The sequence below is a fragment of the Myripristis murdjan genome, chromosome 7, assembly GCF_902150065.1.
Source record: "Myripristis murdjan chromosome 7, fMyrMur1.1, whole genome shotgun sequence".
Taxonomy (NCBI): Eukaryota; Metazoa; Chordata; class Actinopteri; order Holocentriformes; family Holocentridae; genus Myripristis; species Myripristis murdjan.
In genome coordinates this window covers 33,336,347-33,362,387 of record NC_043986.1, presented here as the reverse complement: position 1 = coordinate 33,362,387, position 26,041 = coordinate 33,336,347, and the positions used below count along the sequence as shown (strand labels likewise).

At 39.6% G+C, this 26,041-nt stretch overlaps 1 protein-coding gene across 2 annotated transcripts; it reads right to left on the bottom strand.

The window, feature by feature from the left end:
- Window positions 1-172: 172 nt before the first annotated feature.
- Window positions 173-26,041, bottom strand: nadka (NAD kinase a). Of its 2 annotated transcripts, XM_030054930.1 has the most exons (12): window positions 25,886-26,041; window positions 24,991-25,156; window positions 19,907-19,990; window positions 10,312-10,441; window positions 9,081-9,189; window positions 8,624-8,709; window positions 8,405-8,507; window positions 7,866-8,008; window positions 5,733-5,832; window positions 4,677-4,834; window positions 3,514-3,596; window positions 173-3,088 (listed from the first exon to the last, which is right to left on the bottom strand). In XM_030054930.1, the coding sequence occupies exons 2-12, from the start codon at window positions 25,140-25,142 to the stop codon at window positions 2,941-2,943; spliced, it is 1,296 nt and encodes a 431-aa protein (XP_029910790.1). In that variant the 5' UTR covers window positions 25,143-25,156; window positions 25,886-26,041; the 3' UTR covers window positions 173-2,940. The 2 variants fall into 2 exon arrangements, with proteins under 2 accessions (XP_029910790.1, XP_029910791.1); XM_030054931.1 differs by lacking the exons at window positions 19,907-19,990; window positions 24,991-25,156; window positions 25,886-26,041 and adding an exon at window positions 14,399-14,865.

Sequence of the window (26,041 nt, the reverse complement as noted above, 5' to 3'; positions counted from 1 at the left end):
AGGTGAAGGTAAGGGGAAATGAGTGCCTCAGCTGGTGGGTAGAGAGGTTCAACACTCTCCTCAACTCAAGTTGGATGGTGTGCATCGGATTTCCATGTTTAAAGCCTCTTTGTGATAGGTTCAGATGTAAGCATGCTGATTTAAAAAAAAAAAAAAAATACACATTTCCTGGTTAAAGGTTCTCTTGGTTTATTAAAGTGCTCTGGAAAAAATAGCAATTCATTTCAGAAACATTTACAAACTTACCATTACAAAAGTCAAAGTTAAAGGCTCTTAGATACAGGTGTTAATAAATGTGAAAAGCACTTGATGAGAAGACAATTTCCAACAGAAAAATCTTCTACTCAGTGGGCTGATGTACTGTTGGTACTATTAGAGAAGCTGTTTCTTCATAATTTCGGTGTAAAACACATTAAATTGTCTTGATAAGACTGTAAGGCCCAAACTGCCTGAAGACGAAAGTTGAGCCCTCTCGGACACCTACAGTGTCCGACTGCAGTACAACTGAAGTTTAGTTGGCCTCATACATCTGAACTGAGCAGTCAGCTCAACAAACAACATAGTGGTCAACATTTGCAACAATGTTGCAATATACTATTAACTACTCATTTGTTTTGATGAATGATTAAAAACATTTAATCTGCAAATTGCACTCAAATTATTTTGGAATGCATTTTGAATAAGCTTTGGCTCTAAATTCCAGTGTACAAGTATTTCACTCATCTGTCAGATTACAAAACTTCTACTGTTGGGCCTGAAAATATAAATTCACCTTTAAATTACCTTTGAGTCTGAAATTCCAAAAGCTTAATTGCTAAAACAGGTAACCCTTCATCAACAAAAATACTATTTGAATAGGTAGTGATATCAAAAGTACCAAATAGATTTATTTTCAGCAATGACACATTGTAAACTGGTTAATAAACATATAGACTTTTCAAAATACATCTCATACATACATATCCAAAGTTAAAGGAATGATTGCCTTTTATAGTTCAGTTGGTCCTCTAGAATGCTTACATTAGTTGACACAACTGCAAATCTTTTCAGATGAACAGCTGACTACTTTGTTGGCCAATTCATAATGTACATATAACCAATAAATTTTTTTTTTTTAAATATTTATATATTTAAGGTAGACCACAACAAAGACTCAGACTTTGAGCAAGCCGATTGAACACATATGCCAAAATCTGCAATCGCTCAACAGTGACAAAAAAGCCCTCTAGACTTTACAGGACGACACTGCATAAAAGTCAAACACGTGTCAAAAAAATCTACATGGAGTTCAACTATGGCTTTGAGGACCATCAAAACAAAGAAAAATAATGCTGAGAACTTAAAGCAGTGGTCTCATTACCTGGAATGCAACTGTATTAGCTAGCATTTTTGACGCGAAAAACACTGCATTCACTACATAGTGACTGCCGAACAGATATGCAACAAACTACATCATTTCAGTTCTAACAAATGGCCTGTCCTGAAAGATGGCAAAGAAAGTAGTAAACTGTTGGTTATGGTGAAATCTGCACAGATGTGCACAGGGATATGATCAAGAAATAAGATTATGTAAACCTTGGAAAATATTTACATACAATATACCAGTGTTTAAGGCACAGTCCATACAATTGGGCCACTACTCTTCCTGAAGATCAATCTATCTACAAGGAACAGTAAAAACGACAACAGGTTTCACTGATTACAATACATTAGTTCCTCCTTTCCTGATTTGAAAAGGATCTTGATAGTTAACACGTTTAAAAAAAAAAAAAAAATTATAGAAATGCGCAACTGTTAAGCCTTCATCTCTATTCACAAAACTAGGTTTTCTAGTTTTAAAAAGTAGTAGTGTGTCCCTGACAGCCATTGATCTCCAAATAAAAGATTACAAAGTGCTAGAACGAACCTGATAACACCAACCTAACGTTGCAATAACTGCCATCCACAGCTGACCTTCCAGGTTTTTAGCCCAAGACCATCCTGAACTCTGTGCTTTCTTTTGATAGAGAACTGTGCAAAACACATTCTGACCACAAAAGGCTAGTTTTTGCTGCCTTTTTCATTCAATATATTCATAAAGTGAAAACGCTAATCACAGATGATCTTGGATGGAATGGAACTTCTTGTCTTGCCCTGATGTGTGCATGAAGATAACACCATGTCAAACTCCATTCAAAAATCTGGCAGTGTTGGGGTGTCATTTTGTAGAGTGTGGGCCATGTACCATTAGCACTAAAAATGCCTTCAAGGGCTCATCAGAAACATTGTATTCACAAGTTCACAAGCACATGAATACCACTTTGAACTCATAATCCCAAGATGGAAACTAGGAAAAATCAATGCTGCCCGAGTTCCCAAGTTGTGATTTGCAAAGGGCTGTAAGGGCAATGCTTCTGATCAAAGCACATGAACACTTGTCAAGTCGTGCGCCAGAGTTCTGACATCGGATATACAAGCTGCAGTCACTGCACTCAGAGCCCAGGTTTGGGTTTGAGTTCAGGTCCAGGTCCAGGTCCAGGTCCATGTCTGTGTCATGTCATCCACTCTCTCCGCCCTGTCCCTCTAATGAAGAAGATATGCCTAAAAAATTAGCTTTAACAAACTTGGTACTGTTTGTGGTCTTGCTTATCACCAAAGCACTAGAACTTTTACTGTTAGTTTGCTTGCTATTCCAAGATGTTGTTCCACAAAAAAACAAAAAAAACTTGTTACCAGAATGTAATGGAGATCCTAATGGTTAATATAATGCCTTAGGTAATATCCTACCAGATACGTTGGTGCCGATAAGGAAGTCAGCATTAACCAGCCTGATTTTCAAATGGAGTCTGGACAGATGTGCTCTCCAAACAAGACAAAGCGGCACAGATAGGGTTGCACTTAAACTAAGACTTTAGATGTCCTGGGGGTATTGAAGAAGTCCTCTACTGAGTCGAGTTGGCCTCAGAAGTCGTCCTCCTCTGAACTGAGGTAGTTCTGCTTTTTCCTCACGTTCCAGTGTAAACACTGGGCCAGGCTCTCAAACCAGTCGTTGACCGGGTCCCGGAAACAGATAGAGGGAACGGGGAAGCAGGAAGTAGTGATGGTAATACTGGAACAGGGAAGGAAAAAGAACAAGTGTCACAAAGGTTTAAGAAGGCAAGAGTCCAGGTATTCACAATTTCACAAGAAACAAGATGTTGACATAAGATATGGTCACACAACTTCCTTTAAAAGACAATACTGGCTGTTTGTTGAGCTATACTCCCAAAAAGTCATTATGACAGGTTGGTCTTTTAAAGAATCAGGAAGGTAATTCTCTTTGGATAAGTTACTTAATAGAACAAAGTGTTTGGGGCACACGGGACACTCTTGGCTCATGTTCATTAGGTAGGTTGATAGGGTTACGTAACAAAGCCTGTAAGTGTTGAGGCAGCTGGTGGGCGGGTTAAACGTATTCTCCATTGTCTGTTGGTTTGTTTTGCTCTCTTGCTTTGCTTGTGCGTTCTTTTGTGTGTTTGTGTCAGGTAGACTGACCTGTCTCCGTGGCAGATCTCTTGTCTCCTCCTTCCATCGAATGAAACCCACGCTGTGTTTCTGGCATCACGTGACAGCATTATCTGAGAAACAAGAAGCCAAGAATGTGGTGACTCCACGGATGATAAGAGGTCTTTGGGTATACACACAAAAAGCAAACAAGTTTTTTTCCCCCCTTTTTATGTAGATCAACTATGACTTCCTCATTCTTAAAGAGAGGGGTTAGACTATTATGTTAAGCCAATATGACCTCTTATTTAGAACTGGATATCTGCAAGTCGTTGTCCTGCACCTCTGATATGATGTAGGCTCCTTTTTTTTTTTTTTTTTTTTTTTTTTTTTACTAGAGGAATCTGTAAAACACAGACTGAAACCTCACCTTGCCTAACAGCAGGAAAGCCAATGAATTTTGGGGATCTACAACTAGGCCAAAATCTAACAATACTGAGTCATGCAGAAACTGGCTGGAAGAGACATGGACATAGACAGACGTTCAATGCGCAACACTGCAGACTGCTGACTGCAGTTCAACACTGCAGTCAGCTGATAGCTACTTGGTCTTTCCACTTCGTAGAATTTCATTCACCTTCAGACCTTTTTCCACTCTAATAAAAGGAAAATTCTGCACCTAACTCTTCCAAAAATAATAACACTAATAGCAATACTAGTAATAATGACAGTTATAGGTCTGATTGTAGCAGGACTGAGTAATAATAATAATTGGAGTAGTAATAATATGACTAAAGACAACTAAAATACATATTGTAGAAATGGGTGTTGATCAGGATCAAAGGTCTGTTTAAAAAGTTCACACTTGTGCTGTAGAATCTAATTCTCTGGCATCCAGTCGTGTGCTCAGCACTTCCTTAACACACACTTGATTTGATTTTTGCTCAATTATTGCTAGAGTCCTTGTGAGTCCTTGTTTTCGGAGTAAGAGTTCACCATAAAGACTTGCGAGTAAAGCTTTCTTCATTGGGGACTGATGGCAGCACACAGTATCTGATACAAAACTTATGCATTATGGGTGAAGTATTCCTTTAAGAGGTGCAGTAGTGCCAACTGCAAGTGAGATAGGACTTGAGAATGTAAACATGATATGCCGTGAAGTCTAATGTCATTCAAAATATAAAACTGCATGGCAAAACACCCAGTTTAAGTACCTTGAGCTCCACCCCGGCAGGCACCACGATGGGTCTGAAGGAGAGCGAATGGGGGCAGATGGGTGTAATCATGATGGCTGGGACGTTGGGGTGGATCATGGAAGCACCTGCCGCTACCGCATATGCTGTACTGCCTGTAGGTGTAGATACTATCACACCTGATAACACACACGCATACACAAAGAGTGAATATATACTGTGCAATGCCACAAATGTCAAGAGACAACCATAACACAGCAACCCTTTAAAATCCTACTTTTCAGCTTAAGTTGCAAAGTGCGATTTTTTTTTTTTTTTTTTTTTTTTTTTTTTTTGTGGACAAGAATCATCTGTGTTTTTGAAATATTTTGTTGCATCTCAGATTGCAGTTCTTCCCCTCGAACTGGAGCATTTTTGAACAAATGTCCTCCTCTCTAAAACCAGTGTAAGACCTGGACACTTAACAGGTGAAGACCAGATGGATGCATCCAAGACTAAACTTTACCTTATCAGCAGCTTGCTTTGTCTGGGCTGCCAGTCAACTCTGTGTGCTCCTGTTACCACAAAATCTTTAAGTGATGGGTTGTAACGGCTGACAGGCTGTCAACAGACTGCTGCAAAGTATTTCAATGGCTCTCATTTTCTTTCAGCTGTTAAAAAGGGAGTGGAACTGCTTCAAATTAAATCACTCTCGAGGACGCCCAGGTGGCTCACCATATAGAGTGCATACCATGTAAATCTAAGGCTAAGCTGCGGCAGCCTGTGTTGGAACCAGACCCATTGCTGGTAAGGTTAATTATTATTCATTTGCATCTGGAGAACATCTAGGCAGTAATACATAGAAAATTAGTGGGACAAGCAGTTGTCTCATTTGATTTCATACTTAGCCTTTCAAATCACTAACCATCATTTCAACATCATTAACCATCTCAAAAATCTGCACTAAACAAATGAAAAACTGTCAACATAGGTGTGTCTGGAATTAGCCAGTGTTCTATTAGATACTTTACTGTTTCACACAGGGCAAACTGGAAACAGTGACAGCTGAACAGAAAGACAAGCAAGCTGCCTGCTCACCATCTCCCTGCACTGTGGTAATGAGGTGTCCGTCCAGGAAGAGGTCGACATTGGAGAGGTAGGAGGAGGGTCCCCTGTCCACTACCACCTCATTCAGCACCTGGAAAACAGGGAGGACGTATTGATTTCTATATTGATTATTGCAATTTCCAGATTGTAAGAGGTTACAGGGCTACACTTTGCAAGCTTTTTCATTTGAGGAACATCAGGAACCGTCAGAATTGCCAAAATTATTGTTATTATTCTGATGTCTGTACAGTCAAAGGTGGGAAATGTTCTACACTTTTGTTTCAGATTTGTTTCCCCCATGTAAAGCTGCACTTGGGCTGCAGTCCTGACTTCATTCTGATGGCCCTGGTTCCAAAACTAAAACAACTACGCTGTAACTGCAAGCACAGTCTCTAGGTTTAGAAACCAATGGGTGACATCAATGCTTGCTTTTAACACTATCATTTACAGCCCATGAATGGGGAGTTGAAAGATAAAAAAAAACCCAAACAAAACAAAAAAGTTGAATTCTGTAAAAACAGAAAAAAATGGACCTATCCAAATGTAACACAACCACCAATTTCAGCACTAGTGCCTGTTAAACAGAATGAAAGCAAACAATTTAAAGAAGAAATTACAGCATTATAAGGCTGTGCAAAATAATGGCTACATAATATAACAAAAAGGAATGAAAACCAGCCTATGCAATATCTAAATACCAACATAAAATATCTGATGAGATAAAATTATGAAGATATACGCAAAATACAACAAATTGGTCCAATAATGGTATAGAACATACATAAAGGATGTGAGTTTACATTAATAATGTCACAGGCAAACGAGCCATGACTAGCACAGCTGGAGGCCAGGTTAACAGGTTGAGCATGAACCTGCTTTTGACCAAACAAGTTAACCTCCTGCATATCGACTGCAGAATGGCAACTGCGGTGTCAGACTGCATGCCACACTGCACAGACTTGATGACAGTGTTTGTCCAAGTGGTTCTTTAATGGCAGGTTCAAAGCCCACAGGCAACTCACTGAAGAAAACCAGGTCATCCTGATTACACAATTTTGTCAGCCTGTTTTGTAGACAAAACAGCTTGCTTAGCTTGTTGGTGAAAATTCTTGACTCATTTTTGTGCTTTGACATAGGCCATTAACAGAACAGATGTGTAATATTGTGCTGTGACTGACGTCAGTGAGTTTTTTATTTCCTGCAGTCCAGTGCACTGTCAATGTTTCACAGTAGCTATAAACAGGGTATCAGCAAGTGTGACAAAGGCAAATGTAAGACTATTTTGAAATTACAACAACTTTTCATAACAGTGAATGCCAACTGATACCATCTAATGTTCCATCTATATCTACTCTGTGAAAGCTGTCACCTTTGACATTTTTAGAGAAAGCCCAGATAGCTTTGCAGGCTTTGGTAGATGTAACCATATACTGATTACAATTAAAATCCAATAAATGAAAAATATATACTAACTCAATGAGAAAGAGGCAAAGAAACAGAATTTGATCATCAGAAACTGGAAGACACTATTTCCCAAGGCCTGTGCTTGGGTGGTGAGCTCCGTAGCTGCACAATTTGTTTGAGAGGTCAGAGAGACAAGACAACCCAACAACAATGGCGCCCAAAATGTGTGCTGTTTGTGGATGTAAGTTGTGAATATAAACCCTTACCCTCCACTTCCCTGTAGTTCCTTAGACATGTCATAATTCTGCTGTGCTAACCAGTGAAGACCTGACCAAATAAGCCCATAGACCCAATAATAACAGATTGATGTCGATGACTGCAGACACCATGGTTGGCTGCGTTTTGCTGTCAGCTCAAGCTAGATGTGATGTCACAGTCATAAAAATGCAAATACCATTCTGGGTGAAAAAAGAAGCCACAAGAAAACTCGAGTGAAAAAGAAATCAAGAAAAGCGTGAGCTGTCATTTGCTGCACAGAAAATGACCCATTTTATGCTTACGGACGCCACAACAGTGATTTGCTTATGAGAATTAGATGAAAGTAGAGAAAATATAAGGAGCAGTAGTCTAGATGAATGTCTTTATTACTGCAATATGCTGGGCCAGTGCCTAAAATGACAACTGCTATAAACAGAGATAGTTTTAAGGTGCAGAAATTACCTGGTACTGCATGGCTTTACGGCTACCTTCGCTGTCTCCATTGGTCATGATGATGCCCTTTTCATCCACCCTGGCTTTCTTCTCCCTGTTCTCTTTCAGCACCCGCACTCTCAGGCGACTGCGCAATATGATGGCAGCATTACCTATACACACACACACACACACACACACACAGGTACAAAAAAATACTGCTTTTGTTGGACAATCAGGGCTGAGCTATGAGCTTGCAAGTAATCACTGACACCACGTGTATTATCATTTGGCACGGGTATATTCTCTTTCATCAGTGGTTATGGTGCCATTTCACACATTATAGATGTTTGATGAATAATAATCAGTAATGTGGATATGAAGACCAGAGCAGGTAGAGGAAAATAACAGAACAGCTATAACAGTATGGAAAATTGTATTCTTCACTATAATGTGACCTTTGAAAGCAGGAAAAGACAATACATCCAAAATCCCAGACGACATCTAATTGGACATAACCATATCCATATAATATCAATACATCACCTAGCCATGGCTAGGGAACATACCCTCAATGATTTGGGTGACCTGAGACTGGTAGGTGTCGAATTTGAAAGGTGTAAGGAAGCCCAGGGAGCCCAGGTGGAAGGCCATGACTGGTGGAACGCTCTCCTACATAAACACACAAATACGTCAATCAGAAGGTCATTATGTCATACCTGGAAATATTTTAACCAACACAGGCCATTTTTAAAGTGATGTCCAAAGTACAAACACTGCTGGAGTACCTGGAAGAGTGAAGACGCATACAATAATGTTCCATCTCCACCAAGACAGATGATGAAGTCTACACGATTGGAAATATCATCGAGATCTGTGGAAAAAAAAAAAACAAGACATTATCCCTTTCCTCAGATTCTAATGGCTTTTAAAATCATTTCACATACAATGTTTGAACAGTTCCCACTCTGTGTAGAATGTCAAACTGTTCTCCGTTTCGATTACTTCCACCCATTACCTGCCACTTATCTGGGATCATGGTGGTACAAGGCTGAGAACTAGTTACTGATATTCTAAATTGAGGCTTACAAAATTCCATGATATTCCATGAGTTGTTCCAAGAATTAATATATCCCTGACTTTCCCTGTCTTTAGCAGACTTTTATTCCATGACTTCAAAGAAATTCCCTGACCCATGGAAACCTCTTATATGATCACAATTAAATCAAGTAGCTGTTTTCATACCTTCTCTGAAAGTGCATAATTTCTTAATGATGACCCCAAAATTCTCATCGCCCGCGATGGCTGGGTCTTCTAGAAGTTTCCTTTCCACGTAAACAATCATGTTTTTCACCTAAAACAACATGCAAAGAAATAAGCAATAATGCAGCCACAAGGACATCCTAAATGTTTCACCATTAATGATTCCTATAATTTGATGTTAATAATAATTAATACTGAAAACAAGCTCATAGAGAAATACTGCTGCCTTAACTAACATAATCCATCATTTCAAACTACACAATATTTATGTCTGGAGATTCTCAGTCATCCAGGTCATGATACGCAAGTAAGGTTAAAAAAACAAGGTCATCTGGACTTGATAGCAGGTTTTTGAAAACCTACTATCAAGTCCAGTTGACCTTGTTTTTTAAACCTTACTTGCACAATTATTTAATTTACGTTACATGATTTTACCACTTAACTAATGAAGGCATTTAGGCAAAAGGAAACTTAAGGCAAAGTGGGACTTAAGGCAAAGTGGGAAATGAAATATCTCAATAATTTGACCAAATAGCTCAATATCAGTATTGTGACAGTATTGTAGGGATGTTTATTAGTGCTTTCACAAAATATTTACACAATGAGATTTTTGATTAATCATTAGTAATGCAGATATGATGACCCAAGAGGGGCAGAGGTTAATAACAGAACAGCTAGCACAGTCTGTGATGCAGCCTTTAAAACCAAGAAAAGACAGCGCTTATGTCATTTCACAATATTAAAAGACCAAAAACCCAGATGATATCTAGTCTTCAATAACACTATCGATATAATATGAAGATATTTTCACATTAATTACTAACTACTTTGGAAAGGATACTAAGTGCAATTTTATTGATTATTTGATTATGTTCAGCAGTTTTGCAATAAAACAAAAAGTCAAACCTTTCATCAATGGCAAATACATCAACAGATTTAGACTTCTGATAGGTATGAATAGTAGTAGGAAAAAATAAAATTGCACTGTTGTTGATCTATTTACACTAAATGTGTAGGCTAACAAGACAAACGTAAAATCATATTAGACCTGTCATGTTACAATGAGTCAATCCAGACGAGAGTTCCATAATTTTACATACATCAAGCAACAAAAAGCAAAAACTACCAAAAGAAAGTTAGTTAAGAAGGACCTTTACCTTACCTAAAGTGTTTCTTAGCTTAAAGCAGCATGCAGTGATTAACTGGTAAATACCTCAGTGAGGAATATGCAGAGCTCCTTGAAAGGCTGAAGCAGACTGGCATCTCGTATCTTCTTAACGACAAGGACACTTTTGGGAGGCTTGTTCCATGTCAGTCTCTGGCTGGCTGGGTCCTGAATGTGCCTGAGCAGCAAGACACAAACTTAACAGTCACCTCCAGAGGGCAAAACAAATGGAACAGTCTCAGAATTAGGACTGAATTAGAAAAGTATAGTGAGATCATAATACTGGATACGGCGCATTTAAAGGAAAACTCTACCCTTGAATACTCTTACACAGCTAAATAACTTCAGTGTGTCATGCATTCAAGGAGTTATTTTTTGGTAGGGCTGGGTGATATGGCCAAAAAATAAAATCTCTTATTTTCAAACTTTGCACAATTTTAACACTCTTTTCTCTAATTACTACTAGTAATTGATGGGAACCTCTGGGGATAGGATCAAGTGATTTGTGATTTGCGCATGTGTTTCTGGGTATTCAGGTTCTGTGCAGATGAGTGAAATGAGTGTTTGAGAGAGTGGTCAGCAGCTTTGTTTCTCCATGTTATATGTAGTCAAAATCTCGATTTTCATGATTCAGCTGTTTTTTGCCGCTCTGTCCAGTTTTGTGGCGAAGTAATTGACTTTTTAGCCGTACCCATTTCCCTCTGTTTGCCTTTTCTACTTCTGTTTTCCTTAGGGACTTCCTACATTTCCCAAAATGCCTTTTGACAAGACAGAAAATGTGTCTGAATTTGTTCCTTGAATTGTTTTGTCCTCATAAGGTAATATTACTGAGATATTATTTCTTCATGTGAGCAAGTGATAATTTGTGGAATCAAATTCTCCTGGATTTATTTCCACTTCTTTCATTATTTACAACAAAAATATGTGAATCTGTTTTAAGATTTCTCAGCTATCAGCCATGTCTGGAACCTCAGGTGCTTGCTGATGTAAGGCTGTCTGAGTGTTTATTATGAGCATGGCTGCTTAGTGCCCATCCAATTAGAAACACAGGCTTAAAGTCCAGCTCTATTAGCACATACTGCACATACTCAAACTCAAGGCAAACAAAACAGAAATACTGAGAAAGAATGTAGAATAGGAATGTCCCTTTGAAACAAGTGGCGGATGTGTTTCTTAAAAAAGACAAAAAAAAAAAAGGCATAATGGTCAAAGTGCGCAAAAAATAACCTCCTTAATTAACACATAGACGACTTTAATTTCTTTCTTTTCCACTGCTATTTTGGCCCCCAACCTCTGTTTTTCAATGTAATTGTGGCCCTTAGCCTGAAGAGCACCTGAAACTGTGGGCAGACATTTTGACAAAATTCAGCTCTTATACCCAGCCTGCTCAAGAAGGAACGAGAGGCATTGAAATGACCTGCACACAAATCGAAATCATACAAATGTCCAAGTGGTAGAACTGGAAACTGGAAATTGCCAGGAGCGTCTTTTCCAAGTCTACCATTACTTAAAAATTCCAACGTCTGTTGACTTCAGTTACAAAAAGCCCTAAGGCACATAATATGAAGCCCTTTGAGATCAGTTTCTTCCTGTCTGTATCTTTGATGGACACACTAATGTCCAAAGTGAAAAACAAATCTGGGCTACAATGAGGCCCTGAAGGTTCATCGAGGCATTACCAGCTTCCTCTGACTTACTATTAACAATACATTCATGAAGTACAATGTGGGGTCACCTACCATAGAGTATCATACCATATGTAAATTTAAATGTGAAGAATTAAGTCACCTCTTAGAATCTGTAAGAACAGACAACTTTATCAGTTACCACTGATTTTGCCCCTTAAACTGCAAGAATTAGCCCTCAAAAACAGTGCTGTTTGTAGCTACTGTACATTACAGTACCAGGAACAGATCATGTATTTCTCACACTGTGCATCTCTACATCCCATCATCCCCTCTGCTAAGACCCCTTAACTCACTCTCAGCACGCATAGTTCTTTATGCAAGTGATTATGCACGAGGTGTATTAAGGTCAACATATTGAATCATCTTATGGGATATAGGACCAGGAAAAGACATGAGTAGACTTCCACAGACAGTCGAGAAAACGCTGGTGGCTTACTTCATCATGTGATTTACCATTAACCAGACAGTGTTCAAGTACACATTAAAAGCTGGATTGGGTGCTGATGTCAGCATTTGGCTGGGGGCTGGATGGCTGAAGTCTCTTTGAGACTTTACCTCAAAAAGTAGGAACATGCGTCATTGGGAAACATTTACAACCATTTGTATTAAAAAGGAAAAACACATGATGAGAATTCATTCAAATAATAAATAGCATATTCCAAAGACCCCAAATTTTCTACACTCTATATAACTTGTAAACTGCCATGAATATAAATTTGGGCAAATGTGACCACAATAACATGTGATATAGAGCAGTTTTAAGTCCAGTTAAACCAAGCAGTATCATTCAGAGTATAGCAAAATGAGAATGAGGAGATGATTCCCAGTTTGCATCCATCTGAACTGGACACAAAGAGGGCTTATATTCAATATACTTTGTTGATAGCATTACACCACAGATATAAGACAACAACTCATGTGACTGCATCCATTCATTGAGTATAGGGATGGAAGGAGGACAGTCAAAGCTGCATTCACATCAAGTCAGTTTTCACATATATACATGCTATATATGGTCTTCTCGAGTTAATTTAAAAGGATATATAGAATTTTTGAGGGTTCCATTATATGTCGGCAAAGTTGCGTTCTCAATTATACATATACCTCCCCTCGCATTTGTGAAAAGCAAATAATGGATTATGCAGTTTACAGGTGCAATTACTTTCATAAAAAATGAAATACTTGGAATGTGGGAGTTCCAAGGAGTGTAACACGTGATGTCATCATGTTATTCCCCTAGGCAGAGTGCAGCAAGAGAGTTACAAGTTTCTGTTTTAACCAAATGCTACAGCAGCTGATGAATTCCTCCTCTCTGGCTTGTGTTTTGCAATACGTAAAATCACCTGCTGACATCTTTGGTATTAAAATGTTTTCTGGCAAATGATTTTTAACTCAAAAACTGAAACTGACTGAAGTGAAAAGGAACTGACCCCAGGTTAGACAAGTACACATATACTAAATATCACAACAGAAACAATGAAGGATCTCTAAAATGCAGGATACAGAGCAAAAATACATTTCTGTACTCCATTAGCATTAGAATGGGAGACAAGTCCTAATGTATTCACCAAACAGTCTCTGCTGATGTTGCTGCTGTTTTCATCACTTCAAAGCACCCTGACCTTCCCCATGACAACCCTGTCTGAATGACCAGGTGACCAGCTTTGTCCACACCACAGGGCAATGCCAACACAAAAAGCAGTCTGTGATAACATGTAAATGCTGTCCAACTCAAATGGGTTGTGCTATAGCAAAGCTATTGCTTCATGTGGCACAACTAAACCTTGATAGTCACCTGTTATACTTTTCAACTGGACAGTCTAACTTGAATTGGGTTTAGAACGATATCTGATGATATGTAGGAATGTTATTGGTCCTTTGCTAAATCTGGGATCTGCTGCAGTCAGCATTGCTTCAAATGTGACATTTTGACCAGATTATTCAGTATGTGGGAATATGATTTACTGTTAGCAGATTTAGTATTATTGTGAGTTTCAAAGGAAAGTTTTAGCCTCCCATGGTGGACTGTGTTTCCAAAGGTTTTCGAACAGTAACAAGAATTAAACTGAATACAAAACTGAATACAAGGGAATTGGCCTTGATCCAAAAAACTGTTAGCAATACTGGGCTTCAAAAATCTTATGTTGCTCAAATCCTAGCCTGAATGCTCAAAACAAACCCTACATGCACATCCTCTTCCCTTTTTCATCACAGCATTAACACTCACTAAAAAACACTTCTCTACTTTGTGTCCACAATTTTACAACATAGCTCTGACATGACATCAGTTTACTTAACGCTGTGATTACGACAATTAGCTCACTGCTGTGAAGCTCTCAGGATGTGTGGCTGGCAACATCATGCAGTCTGCCTGCGGATGCCAGTTCATACTTCACCCATCAAACATGCCTAGCATTGTGAGAAGACAAGTGTAGATGGGATCTCACCATTTCCACACTTTGTTGTCGTTAGGGTTCCCAGGGATGTCCTGCAGCACGCACTGGTTGAACTTCATGGCTCTCTGCATGTGACCCAGCTGGAGAACGGGGCTCTGTCGGGGTGGCTTACCTACCACTTCGGGTTACAGAGTGCTGATACAACAGCTCGTTGTAACGTTAATATCTTCCTCCAATGCTAAACATTCTGGAGAGTCTGAAGAGGCTGAGACAGCAACTCCCTGTGGTCAGCTCTGAGTTGTCCACCTACTGTCTGTGAGGCTGGTTTGTGGCTGAGAGTCTCTCCATGCGCTGTGGTTGACATCCAGGATGAGCACACGAGGCCCTCTAGCTGGAGTCACTGTGTCTACACTTGTCCTTGCTAGGTCTTAGTGCTAAATCTCCCTAGTGTGTTATGCTGCTCAATCAAAGCACTCACTCATCTTAAGGACAACTGTGTCTTGGTGCCGCCCACTTCACCCTGTAGACCTGCCCATTTCAGAGGAGGAGGAGGAGAAGGGGGAGGGGGGCCACGGTAGTACTGGATGGGTGTGTCCCTATGAGAGGGAACTGAACATTTGAATAGGCTGGCTCCAAAACTAGTCAAGCTACTGCACAGGCAGGTTTTACAGTCACTGATGTGTTTACCACAACACAATAGACTTCTTCCATTTAAGGACCTTTTGTTGTTGTTCCATCGATTCATTTGAATTTTTACCACAAGCAAGGGAATGCTGCGACATGTCAAATAGTGATAATGAAAGCACACATCTAAGTGAAAATTAATTAAAATATAAAGTGACTTAACTGACCTTAATTACAAATTTTTAAAAAGAAAAAAGATTAAATTACTTTAATTAAAAAAAAAACCAATAAAGTCTGCAAAACTAATAAAAAAAAAAAAACAGTACATAAAATATATAAATAAACAATAAAAAATGGAGAAAGGTGTTAAAAATGATTCAGTGATGGGAAACCCCGGTAGCTCACTGGTCTGACATCAGGCCATTTGCTGCATGACATCACCCCTCCCTCCCCTGCCTTTCCTGTCTCTCTCTACTGTGACTGTCAAGTACAGCAGAAATGCCAAAAAAAAAAAAAAAACATTAAAAAAAATTCAGTGATAATGTTTTATAAGCTTTGATTCCATTCTGCATCTTCATCTCAACAAGAGCATTGAAAAAAGTTCATCTTTATTAACAACATTTTAAAAAATACTAGGACTATTGTGAGAGATGCACCTTCTATGAATGAAGGAAATAACATGGCACAAAAATGGCCCATCCCTCAGGAGTTTTATGGCCCATTTACAGGAACAGGCACACTGTGGCCTGGCCTAGTGACTTTCTAGAAGAGGAAACCCACGCTGAACACTGTCAGTATGGATAGCTGTGTAAACTATATCACACTGTTTTACAAACTCTAGCCTACATAATACCATCAGGATAACATCATATGTAGAGAAATTGTCTGAGTTGCAAGCACAAACTGATTAGAGATTAGACTGATTGGGGATTACATCATCTGCTACACACAAATTCATATCTGGAATTAAAACTGAAACTCTGTGCTAAAATCATTTTAAAAAGGAGAGACTCCTGTTGTCCCACCACAATTCACTATATATGATAAATGTAAAAAGCTGTGCTAATCCCATCTTCAATTCACCAAAATATCACATTAATTAGTATAAATGTAGAAACACTTCTTCATCTGCAGTATTAATATGAAGTCTGTCTCTTAAAGTAGAAGTTCTTCTTATGTAGGTTCAAGAAAGTCAGCTCTCTAAGATGCTCCAGAATACCACAGTACAGTACCACAAGGTGTAGTATCCAAAGTGCTCAACTTGCAGCGACAGTGTCTGTGGATACTGACACTGAAATCACGTAGATACTGATTAATGAAACTGAATTTAAGATTAATTTAAAGGACCATACCAGTATTTTAGCCTATATATACACATTTTTTTTTTTTAGAATTGAATATTTACTCTATTTTCCTATTATTTTTCTTTTGTGATTCAAACATTAAGTGATAAACCTAAGTTTAAATTCTCTATTAAAACGGTTAACATTTGTGCCCAGGTTTAAAGGTCGTGGATGCTTTAATCTCATAAAACAATCTTTTTTTTCAAGGACTAATTTCGGAGATGTATTCTGTTCTGAGAGGAAAAGTCCATTCTTATGGAAATGATAAATCAAAAAAAAAAATAGCCATTCTAATATTTGTGTCTAGCTGTGTAGTCATATTCAAATTACAAATCATTGTATATCAAAGATTCTGTATTTAAAAATCTTATGACAGCACCAGTAGTCATCCCTACAATATCGGCACAATATCAAAATCAAGGCATTCAGAAATAACAAGTCGCGTCCTGTGTGATTTAGTAACAAGGAAATCCAGGTGATCTGAGTGCAGAATCACAATCTTCTCAACAACATGTGGACTTTGAAGAGACATTGCTGTAACTTGGGCCGATTCAGAAGAAAACAATCTTGTGATTTTGGGCTAAAATCAGCAGGATTTCCTTGTTCCTAAATCCCACTGAAAGTAGAATTTGATGAGGTGATGAGCTGCAGGCCTGATACATGGCGAGCAGCAGTGTGAGGCTGATCCAACCTCACACAGTCAAGCCATGTATAATAGTATAAGAAAGACTAGTTCAATTTTTCCAAGTTTTTTTCCTGCAGATTTGAGACTTTATAATCAGGGTTTTTCCTGCATATAAAATTACGAGGCAGCCGCCTCAGCCTAATTTCGTGCCGCCCCCGGCTCTCAAAACTCTGACGTCGGGAAAATTGTTATTTTCTGACAAGCGCCGTGGTAGATGGATGTCATTTTAACTGCAGTTGCAGAATTGCGCCGATGTGGTGGCGCTGTATCAACAAGAGTGCACTGGAAGTCGCTGCCAAAACTGCCAAAGAGGAAGAACAGAGCCGAGTATTTGCCCGCTCACGTGTGAATTAAAGGATCTTGTCAAACCAACCGACCTCTCTCGAATTTCCACTTTCGCAGCCATCCTCTTAGCTAGCTGTTTGTGTTTAAAACACAGTTCACTAAGTTCAGCGCACTGACATAGATTGTGTAACAAAGTGAAGAGTTACCACTCTGTTTATTTTCACTGGCTAACAGCAGCACACTGGCCTAGCTTGTCTATTCAGAGAAGAGGTATCACTTCGGATTATTTTTCAATCTATGTTATCACATGCATACTACTACTCATTCATTGGTAGCTGAATTGTTAGGTCTGTTTGATAAGTAATTTACATTTTTAAAATAATAATAATTTAAAATATTGTTAACATAAACATACAGTAACACTAAATACCGAGTGTTTGAGCAACATATCTCCTCTGTGCTACAAAAGGTCTGTGGTAAAAAGTAACCCCCCCCTTGCGCATGATCAGGATGGTACCACCTCTGCCTCAATTTGAGCCAGGAAAAACCCTGATAATCACAGAATTTCACGTTTTTTTTTCTTCATGAATTTCTGAGTTTTTTCCTCATAAATTTATGACTTTAATCTTGGAAAGTCTGGGTTTTGTTCTCGGAATATTAACCCTCTCCCCCAGGTCTGAATGTTTTTTTCTCCCTACAGAGGCCCTAGTGTGCCATCATACCCCAGCCCGATTTCATGATGTTTTTTCATGGTGTTGCACCTCAGTCAAGAGGACAGCCAGTGATTACTCACAGTAACATCAAGAGAAGAGACGCTCAGTTATCGTTGCCTGATTTAACATTATAAAGTAAGTTAGAAAAGTATCAGTGCTGTAAAGCCTTAACTTCAGAATATTTAATTTGAAGATATTTTGAGATTAGAAAACTGATAGCACGGGCAGCACAGACAGGAGGGAACACCTAAACAAGCAGTACACTGCACCATATTGCTACATGTGGTGCCTGGCTGGCATCTTGTAACCACCAGTGGATCGCTGTTGAAATTGCTCTTGAAAGCGCTCTTGTTTTGTGATATGTGGAAGGAAGCTGCCTAGCCAACTGACAAAACCAGCTCTAAAAACTACCTCCAAACTCATTGTTGTTCTTTCTCAAGTGTTTAGGGCGTGGATGACAACATGTTGGGCAGGGACTCAATAGGAGTGAGTGCTTTCTGTGCTACAAAGCCCAGACTACAGAGACACAAAGCAACAAGCTGCCTGTGTCCATCTGCTTTTGAAACAAACGCTGCCACACCCCTCCACAGACAGGGAAGTATGTTTACCAGTGAAGCTGGTTTCCAGGTTCCAGGTTGACCAAATCACAATAATCACTCGTATTACTTTTTTGGCTTTGACCCTTTTGTATCAAATCACTATTCTATTTCATGCATTAAAGCACGACGGCAGGTCTGTGACCTCAACAGCATTTTGCTGTTTGATCTATCAGTGCTGTAGCATTAGTCCTACCCAACAGCTTTACAGCCTAGCCTATATTTTGGTAGAAAGAGTATAAAGATAGCCTGGGCCTGCTACTTTTAACCTGTCTAGCAGCTTTGCACTTGAGTCCTAAGTCCTAATCCTCTCATTACTACCAAATAAAACAAGCACAGTGCTGGTGGCCAGTGATGTGACTGTGGGAGTTGAGAGGCCAACAGGCTGGCTAGGCTCGGCTGAGGAGGACAGGAAAATGTCCTTCATAACTCGGCTTAATGATTCATTCAACAGCTATGTCAATGGTGCCTGGTCTTATAATGTAACCAAAGGACAGTATATGTTGTCTTGTAGCTACGATATAGATCTAATCTATGATACAATGTGATGACTGAGCATTTGAGCCTCAGTTTTTTGGACTGAAGCTGCCAGTAGTTGTTATTTTCTTCTGATATTCAATATTTTTATATCTGACAGATATAAAAATGACTATTTGGCAAGGTGAAAAGGTTTCTGAAATAACCTTTAGACACTGAAATCCATGATAATAAAATGACAAAGAAGAAGAAAAAGGAAGAAGTAAAAAGAAGAGAGAAGAGAAAGAAAAAGGGAAGCAGAAAAGCAGAAAAAGAAGAAGAAGAAGAAGAATTCCTGAGTGGAATCTGTTCAAAATGTCTCATTACACTCAATTTAAGTTACGGTTTCCTAAAGACAACCAATTACGTTAATACATAACCAATCAAACCATCAATCTCATGCATCATCCTATGCATCATATCAGTGATGGATGACACTGGGTGTCTGATATTTGATTTTCAAAACACATCAACCCCACTTATCAGTCTAACCCTGGCAGTGTCTGCTGATAAAACAGACAGAAAAGACAAGCAGTACTAAATGAACAACCAGTTGAAACGGTTGTAAAGAAGTAAAAATCACAGAAGGAAAACATTCTCAGCAAAACCCTACAACTAACCCGAGAAGATCTGAACAAACCAATGACTGACAAACACCTATGTCCCACATCGTCTTCTTTATGGGTTCAGGTGAAGCACAAACACAACCAAGACTCGTGTCCACTTTGTGTTTAAGTGTATGACTAAGACAAACAGATAAATACTGAATCAGTATTTACTGGGTTTGTCCCACTTACATTACTGCGTGAGGATTCTGCAGCATACATGCCTTGGGGCCGAACGTGGTCACAGGGCTTGGTCCATGAAGTGACTGAGTCCTCCTAAAAGAAAAGATCCACACAAAGAAAAATTCAGCTTCAAACCATGTCACATGCAGGCGATATATGCAAGTTAAGACCTATAGCAATCTGAAAACCTGAATGGCTTTTAAAAGTGCAACTTTTCTGAGGCAGAAATAATCTGAATGCTGTGAGTTGATGCTGGTGAATGCAGCTTTCACGGTTCATTTTTAAAAGCTCTGTTTTGTTAAAAAGGCACATTAAGACTTTTAATTCTCGATAGCACAAAATGACCCTAAGACTTATGGCTTTGAAAACTCACTCTGCAGTCCGTACTCCGCTCCCACTAGAGTTTGTATTTCAAATTTCCTTTCAAGCACTTTGGCTGGGCCAGACCCTGGTCGATGCTGTTACTGTGCTTCACTGGCCACCAACACAAGTCATGTGTGGTCTTGGATTATTTATGGCTCCTGCTTTGCATAACTGTTAAATGTAGCAAATTAATGGTGCTTGGGCCAGTGTTCACTCCTGGCAAGCTCAGAGACGAAGCCCAAGATATTGAGATGCTTGCATTTGTATTTCTTAACTTGTGCATGTCTTCAGTTTGCTTCATTAGCTGATAAATTCTGTTCTACTGTAATTTTTGTTATCAACTAGCTATCACAAACCACTTTCATAGTCTATCAAATATAATACATACTGGAGGTGTGTACAAAAATGAACAACCTTTGTTGACCTGTGAACTTTCATGCCACTGCACAATGGGTATGGTACACACACTAACTCACAATGATTTGCAAACTGTTAGCAAACATTGTGAAATTTTTGGGCCTGTCTTAACTTGTTCAAATCAAACACCTCTATCATGCTACCTGCTGTACAAATACCATATCAGCAAATGATGTAACACAGCCAAAATAATTGAAAAACTATTAATATTAACAGATTTTTTTTTTTAAATCTAGACTTAAGTTTTTGGCCAAAGATGAAGATGCTGTTTGAGTGGTACGCTCATTATGTGTCCTAAACTTCATTAATAAAATGCAAGTGTACTAAGGGTGAAAGGTAACTGACTAATCAGCCAGAGGCCTTCAGACTGCATCACATGACTCAGCAAGCAAATCCTATTACCAGGCTGTGAGCTCACCATCTGCTTTTTTACTTTGTCTTACATTTAAACGATCTCTGGCGCAGAAAATGACCGCAAAAAATGAACAAATAAATACATGCAAGTGTTGCAACTCTAAAACATTTTATGACATAACTAACAAAATGAAGAGGGTGCTCTGACGTTTTTTGAAACAATACATTGAAAAGAGGGTCAATTTTTGATTTTTTTTTTTTTTTTAAATCAGCCAATCAGCTGAATTATGATATACCTACATGAGTTAATGTGAGGACATGTCAACATTGGTTACATTTTCATCATTAAATCTTAATGTAATAACAGCTCAAGATAGCAGTTATTATCCTACTCCTGAAAGAGGGGAAAGACACAAAGATTATCTTCAGTGTCACTGTTTAAAAGGCTTTACTGTATTATAGGGGTTTTCAATCCAGTCCTAAATGACCCCCAGACATTATACATATCTGTTCAATTTTTCAGATGGAATATCTGCTTCAGTTTAGTCAATGGCTTACAGGGTAGTTCACAAATCAAGTGTGCTGGCCGAAGACCTGCATGATTTGTGTCAGAGGCCAGGCTGTTCACACATGACACTGAGATCGGATCGCTCACAGCACATTTGGAAGTGGTCTGGGCTGCATTGTTTTAGCAGTGTGAGCACAAATGTGTCCTGGGCATACATTTTTTTCCCCATGTTATGTGACAGCATCAGTTGGCTATGACTAACATTAGTGAAAGGCTGTAGAGAATAATGGAAGTCAATTAGAAATTCTGTTGCCTTGCTAGGAAAAAAAGATGGCATCCTGGGCCACACTGAAGGATTGCCTAATCAGCTGACATCCTATGCCTCAGCTGAGTAGGCACTTCAATAGTGCCTTGAGTAGGCACTTGAATATGACCCCAACAGCATCATACTGAAGTGTGACACAAGAAGGGAAGCAACAACAACCAGCAAAATAGATTCTTAGGGATGGAGCTCACGCCAAACACTCTGTCTGGTTTCCATTTGGCTCCCTCCAGTTCAAAACAACAGCGCATTTGGTATTTGCAAACAAAAATCTGTGTTCATTTGCATATAGAGCTGGGAAGTGAGATCCCATCACAAGTGTCACACAGAGCTGTTCACTTGTGATCAGATCATCAATGACACGTTAATGCTAGGTGTGAACAGACTCACAGTAAAACACATATGCCTTCAATATTGACAAAGCAGTGTGACAACTTCAGAAGTAGGAGTAACAACATAGCAATTTTCAAGTGTGTGGGGGTTAGGACCCTAATGGAACTTATACTCGTGTATAGTAAACATGACAAACTGCATCAGAAAAGAGGAGCAGTGGTAAGTAGTAAAACTCCACAAATCTCTGGCCTGGAAAGACTTGAACCAAAACCTCAGTGACACAGTGTTAATAAAAACAACATTGGCTGCCTCACAAAGCTGGCATTTATGGTGGGGCGGCCATTCAGAAACCATTTGTATCCATGGGACACACAAAGAGACATATAACATTATGTAAGGAGGACAAAACCTGGAGCACTGAACAACAGAAAAAGTAATCTGGTGTGATGAATTTGTGATAACGTGTCTTTCAGCAGTTTTCATCCGTCCAGACAGGTTTATGTATTTAGAAGGACAAAGAAAGCCTTCAACCCACAGTGATGGATGTGTGCTGGTATGGCAGCCAGCTACTGGGAGTCATTAGGTCTGGTGGCGGCTCTGCATTGTCACTAATGACCAGCAAATATGAGGCCATTTTACATGACAAGGAGACATCCTGCAAATTCATGAAAAAGGCAGAACAATTTTGCAAACAACACATAACTGTGAACTGCAATCCAACTTGTAAAATGCTGCATAGAGTTTTTCAATATATTGTTTTTCAATAACAATTAAAACTAATAGCACTTTTGTTCTTATTTTGTTTTTGGCTACCAGTTCTCCTCCCTTTGGTCCTAGTTTTTATTCAACATTTAAACTAGTCCTACTTAACTAAGTCTAGTTAAGTAGGACGCTAAGTCTAGCACTGCTAGCTAACATAAATAAATGGAGGTCATCCTCCAGTCTCAGTTTGTTAACATTCATTTTTTTCACCCACCTTTTACCACGATGCTTTCACATAAATGTCACAACAGCAAGAAGAAAGGGCATTTCTTCTTTTTACAATACCATTGTCCAATGAAGCTAACCAGATAATTTGTCAGTGAAGCCAAGAAATGAGGAGAGTGGGAGGGTATTTCATCATCTTGGGCAAATTTAGTCTTTTATTAGGGCCATGTATTTCCTCTTTGCCAATATATGAGATGGTTTCCTTCTCTCTTCAGATTCAAACACTGGCCTTGACTGTTGTTCCAATGTGTCCACATAACTCCTGGCCTTTTAACTTCTCCTTATAAGAGGTCTGATTGGGCTGTTGCTAAAACACACAAACCCACACTGTCCTTGCAACATGGAGGTTAAACTCTATACTTAAAATGTCGTTTCCTTGAAACATCCCTCCAACAGCTGAGGGGACTGTACACACATATGTCTCAAATATTTGAGATGGTGCAATGCAGTTCATGTTGCAAGACTGTTTCAAACATATTTCCAACTCAACCTGAGGCAACAATGGCATTGTTGAAGTACCAAAGAAGCTGGACCAGTAATGGCTGCATGGCTGTACTGCCAAATATATAAGAAAATTAAATAGAAAAAAAAGAAGAAATACTCTTTTAAGTAAGACAAATGTTGCCACCCATTATATATTATATAAAACTGTGCTAACATTATGTAATTATATATATGAAGATAAATGAATGCAATTAAAGAACATGAAGGCAAGTTGTCATGATAGAATGATGGTCTCACGTGGCAGCAACAAAAGTAACAACAAATTTTCAAGAAGACAGAAAGAAACTACAACAAACAACAGAACAAGTTAAAGATTGCCAGGAGGGCGAAATCGCATTTCTGTCCAACCCCAGCACACACAGTAGCCACAACGTGTTGTGCCAGATTCTGCTAAAAAATCTGGCAATTTAATATCAACAAATGTTTAATTTTTAACAAGTCTGGCATAACATTTCCTTCATACAAGAAAGAACAGGGCCATGCAAGTGCTAGAATACAAGCTGATTCAATGCAAAGTTCAGCAAACAGATGACGATGCTTGCAAACAGATTTCTACAACTGAGATTCCTTTGTCCTTTTAACCCAAACGTAACATGACCAGGAGTCGGGGTGGAGTGGGCTCGATTCACTTAAGTATTACGATTCTTTTTTTCCAGATTTTTATTTATTTATTTATTATTACTGAATTGATTTAAAGTAAAAGAGGCAAGCGGGCTAAATAGTGCTCTACAGTTTGGATAAACTTGGCGATGGAAAAACTAGCATGGCTATTTCCAGTGAGGTCCCTTCACCTCTGACCTCCAGATGTCTGAATGAAATGGGTTCTCTGGGCAGCCACGGCTCTCCCCTTTGCAGACATGCCCACCTTCTGCTAATCCCATGCAGTTTGGGCCACAAACCCTGCAGTCCACATGTGTTCTTGTGGCCTGTTGTAAAATGGTGTGTTTGTGCAGACTGGGGCCTAAACAGTCTTGGAGCTGCATCAATTGGCTTTGACTGGAAAGCTGAGACTCTTCAATGAGCCACATTTGATTCATGCGTGAGACCATTTTTTGAAACTTGGTGTCACTCTATAAAACGACCCATTGTGACCTTTAAGATAATCAGAGCTTCATGAAACTTTACAACCACATGAATTCAAAAAACAAAAATCACAACAAATCATAATATCTAACTACAATCCAAATCAGTTTCGCACCCGAGTATCGTGACAGTGTCGAATCAGGAGGTGAGCATATCGTCCCCCAGCCCTACTGGTCACCCTCAGGCACCAGGCTCAGTGACGGTGGTGTCCTCCACACTGACCTGTACTCAGAGGAGCTGCCGGCAGAGGAGGTGCTCAGGCTGCGGGTCTTCCTGGTGCGGAGGGCAAGGCCGCGGCCGGGAACCTCCACTCCATCACAGGTGGAGCAGCAATATGGTGCAGCCTCCACTCCCACCTCCTCACCACTATCCATGTCCGTCAGGAAGGCTGGGGGGGGACAAGGACAGGGGAGGTCAGCGACTCACCAGACTTTCAAACAGAGATAAATGAACTTCTCAAAGATTTGTCCTGGAGGGCTCCACGCTCTGCAGACTGGAGACAGTGTGCCAATTAACTCAAGGGTGTGTGTTACTTAGTGTAACACACACGACTTAATAAATCATGGGTTAAGTCCTTTAATAAATCATCGGGGTCCACTCTCCACTTCCTTCTCAAGTGTTCATATCACTTTCCATGTTAATGCAACCTGCTGTTGTAATAGTACACTAACGCTGGGTGGCTGTCAGCAGTGTGAATCCATTCTAAAAGTTGATGTTTTACAGTGTTGCATCGTGGGTAACATGATGCCACATTTTTCAGCACAACTGCAAAGTTCTGAAGTTCACTGGGAATTTAGTCAGGGCTTCTATCGACTGCCATCATGTCGAGAGAGCTAACGTTAGCCAGCTGATTACAGGATTGCTCCATAGCCCATTAGATAACAGTATCAGGAGGTTGCCAAACTACACGACAAGTGGTTTATCTGGCTTTTGATAAATAGCTAGCTATTCATCACAGAGCGACAGCGCCTGCGGGCTGGATAAAGTGGCCCAGGAGGCTCGGAGGGCGCAGTTTTCGCAGAATGTTGGCACAGAGCTAAGCTAGCGTCATGCTAACTAGTTGGCACAGTGACCGAGCGAGCTTAATGACATCACCCGCACGGACAGCCGACTCTACCTTCTGCCCACAACGTAACGCCGAAAGACACAGCTCTGACAGGCACACTGCCGCCGCCTCACACCCTCTCCATGAGGGAGTCTGGCCACCCGACGCTTTACTGGGTCCAAAATCCCAGCAGAACTTAGTTAGCATACGGTTTTCCTCCGAGCGAGC

Coding starts and splice junctions, on each gene's coding strand:
- nadka (XM_030054930.1), bottom strand. CDS start 25,142: ATGGATAGTGGTGAGGAGGTGGGAGTGGAGGCTGCACCATATTGCTGC. Junction 10,442..19,906: donor CAGAATCCTCACGCAGTAAT/GTAAGTGGGACA, acceptor CTTGCTGCTCAG/GCACATTCAGGACCCAGCCA. Junction 4,835..5,732: donor TACCACAGTGCAGGGAGATG/GTGAGCAGGCAG, acceptor GTGTGTTATCAG/GTGTGATAGTATCTACACCT.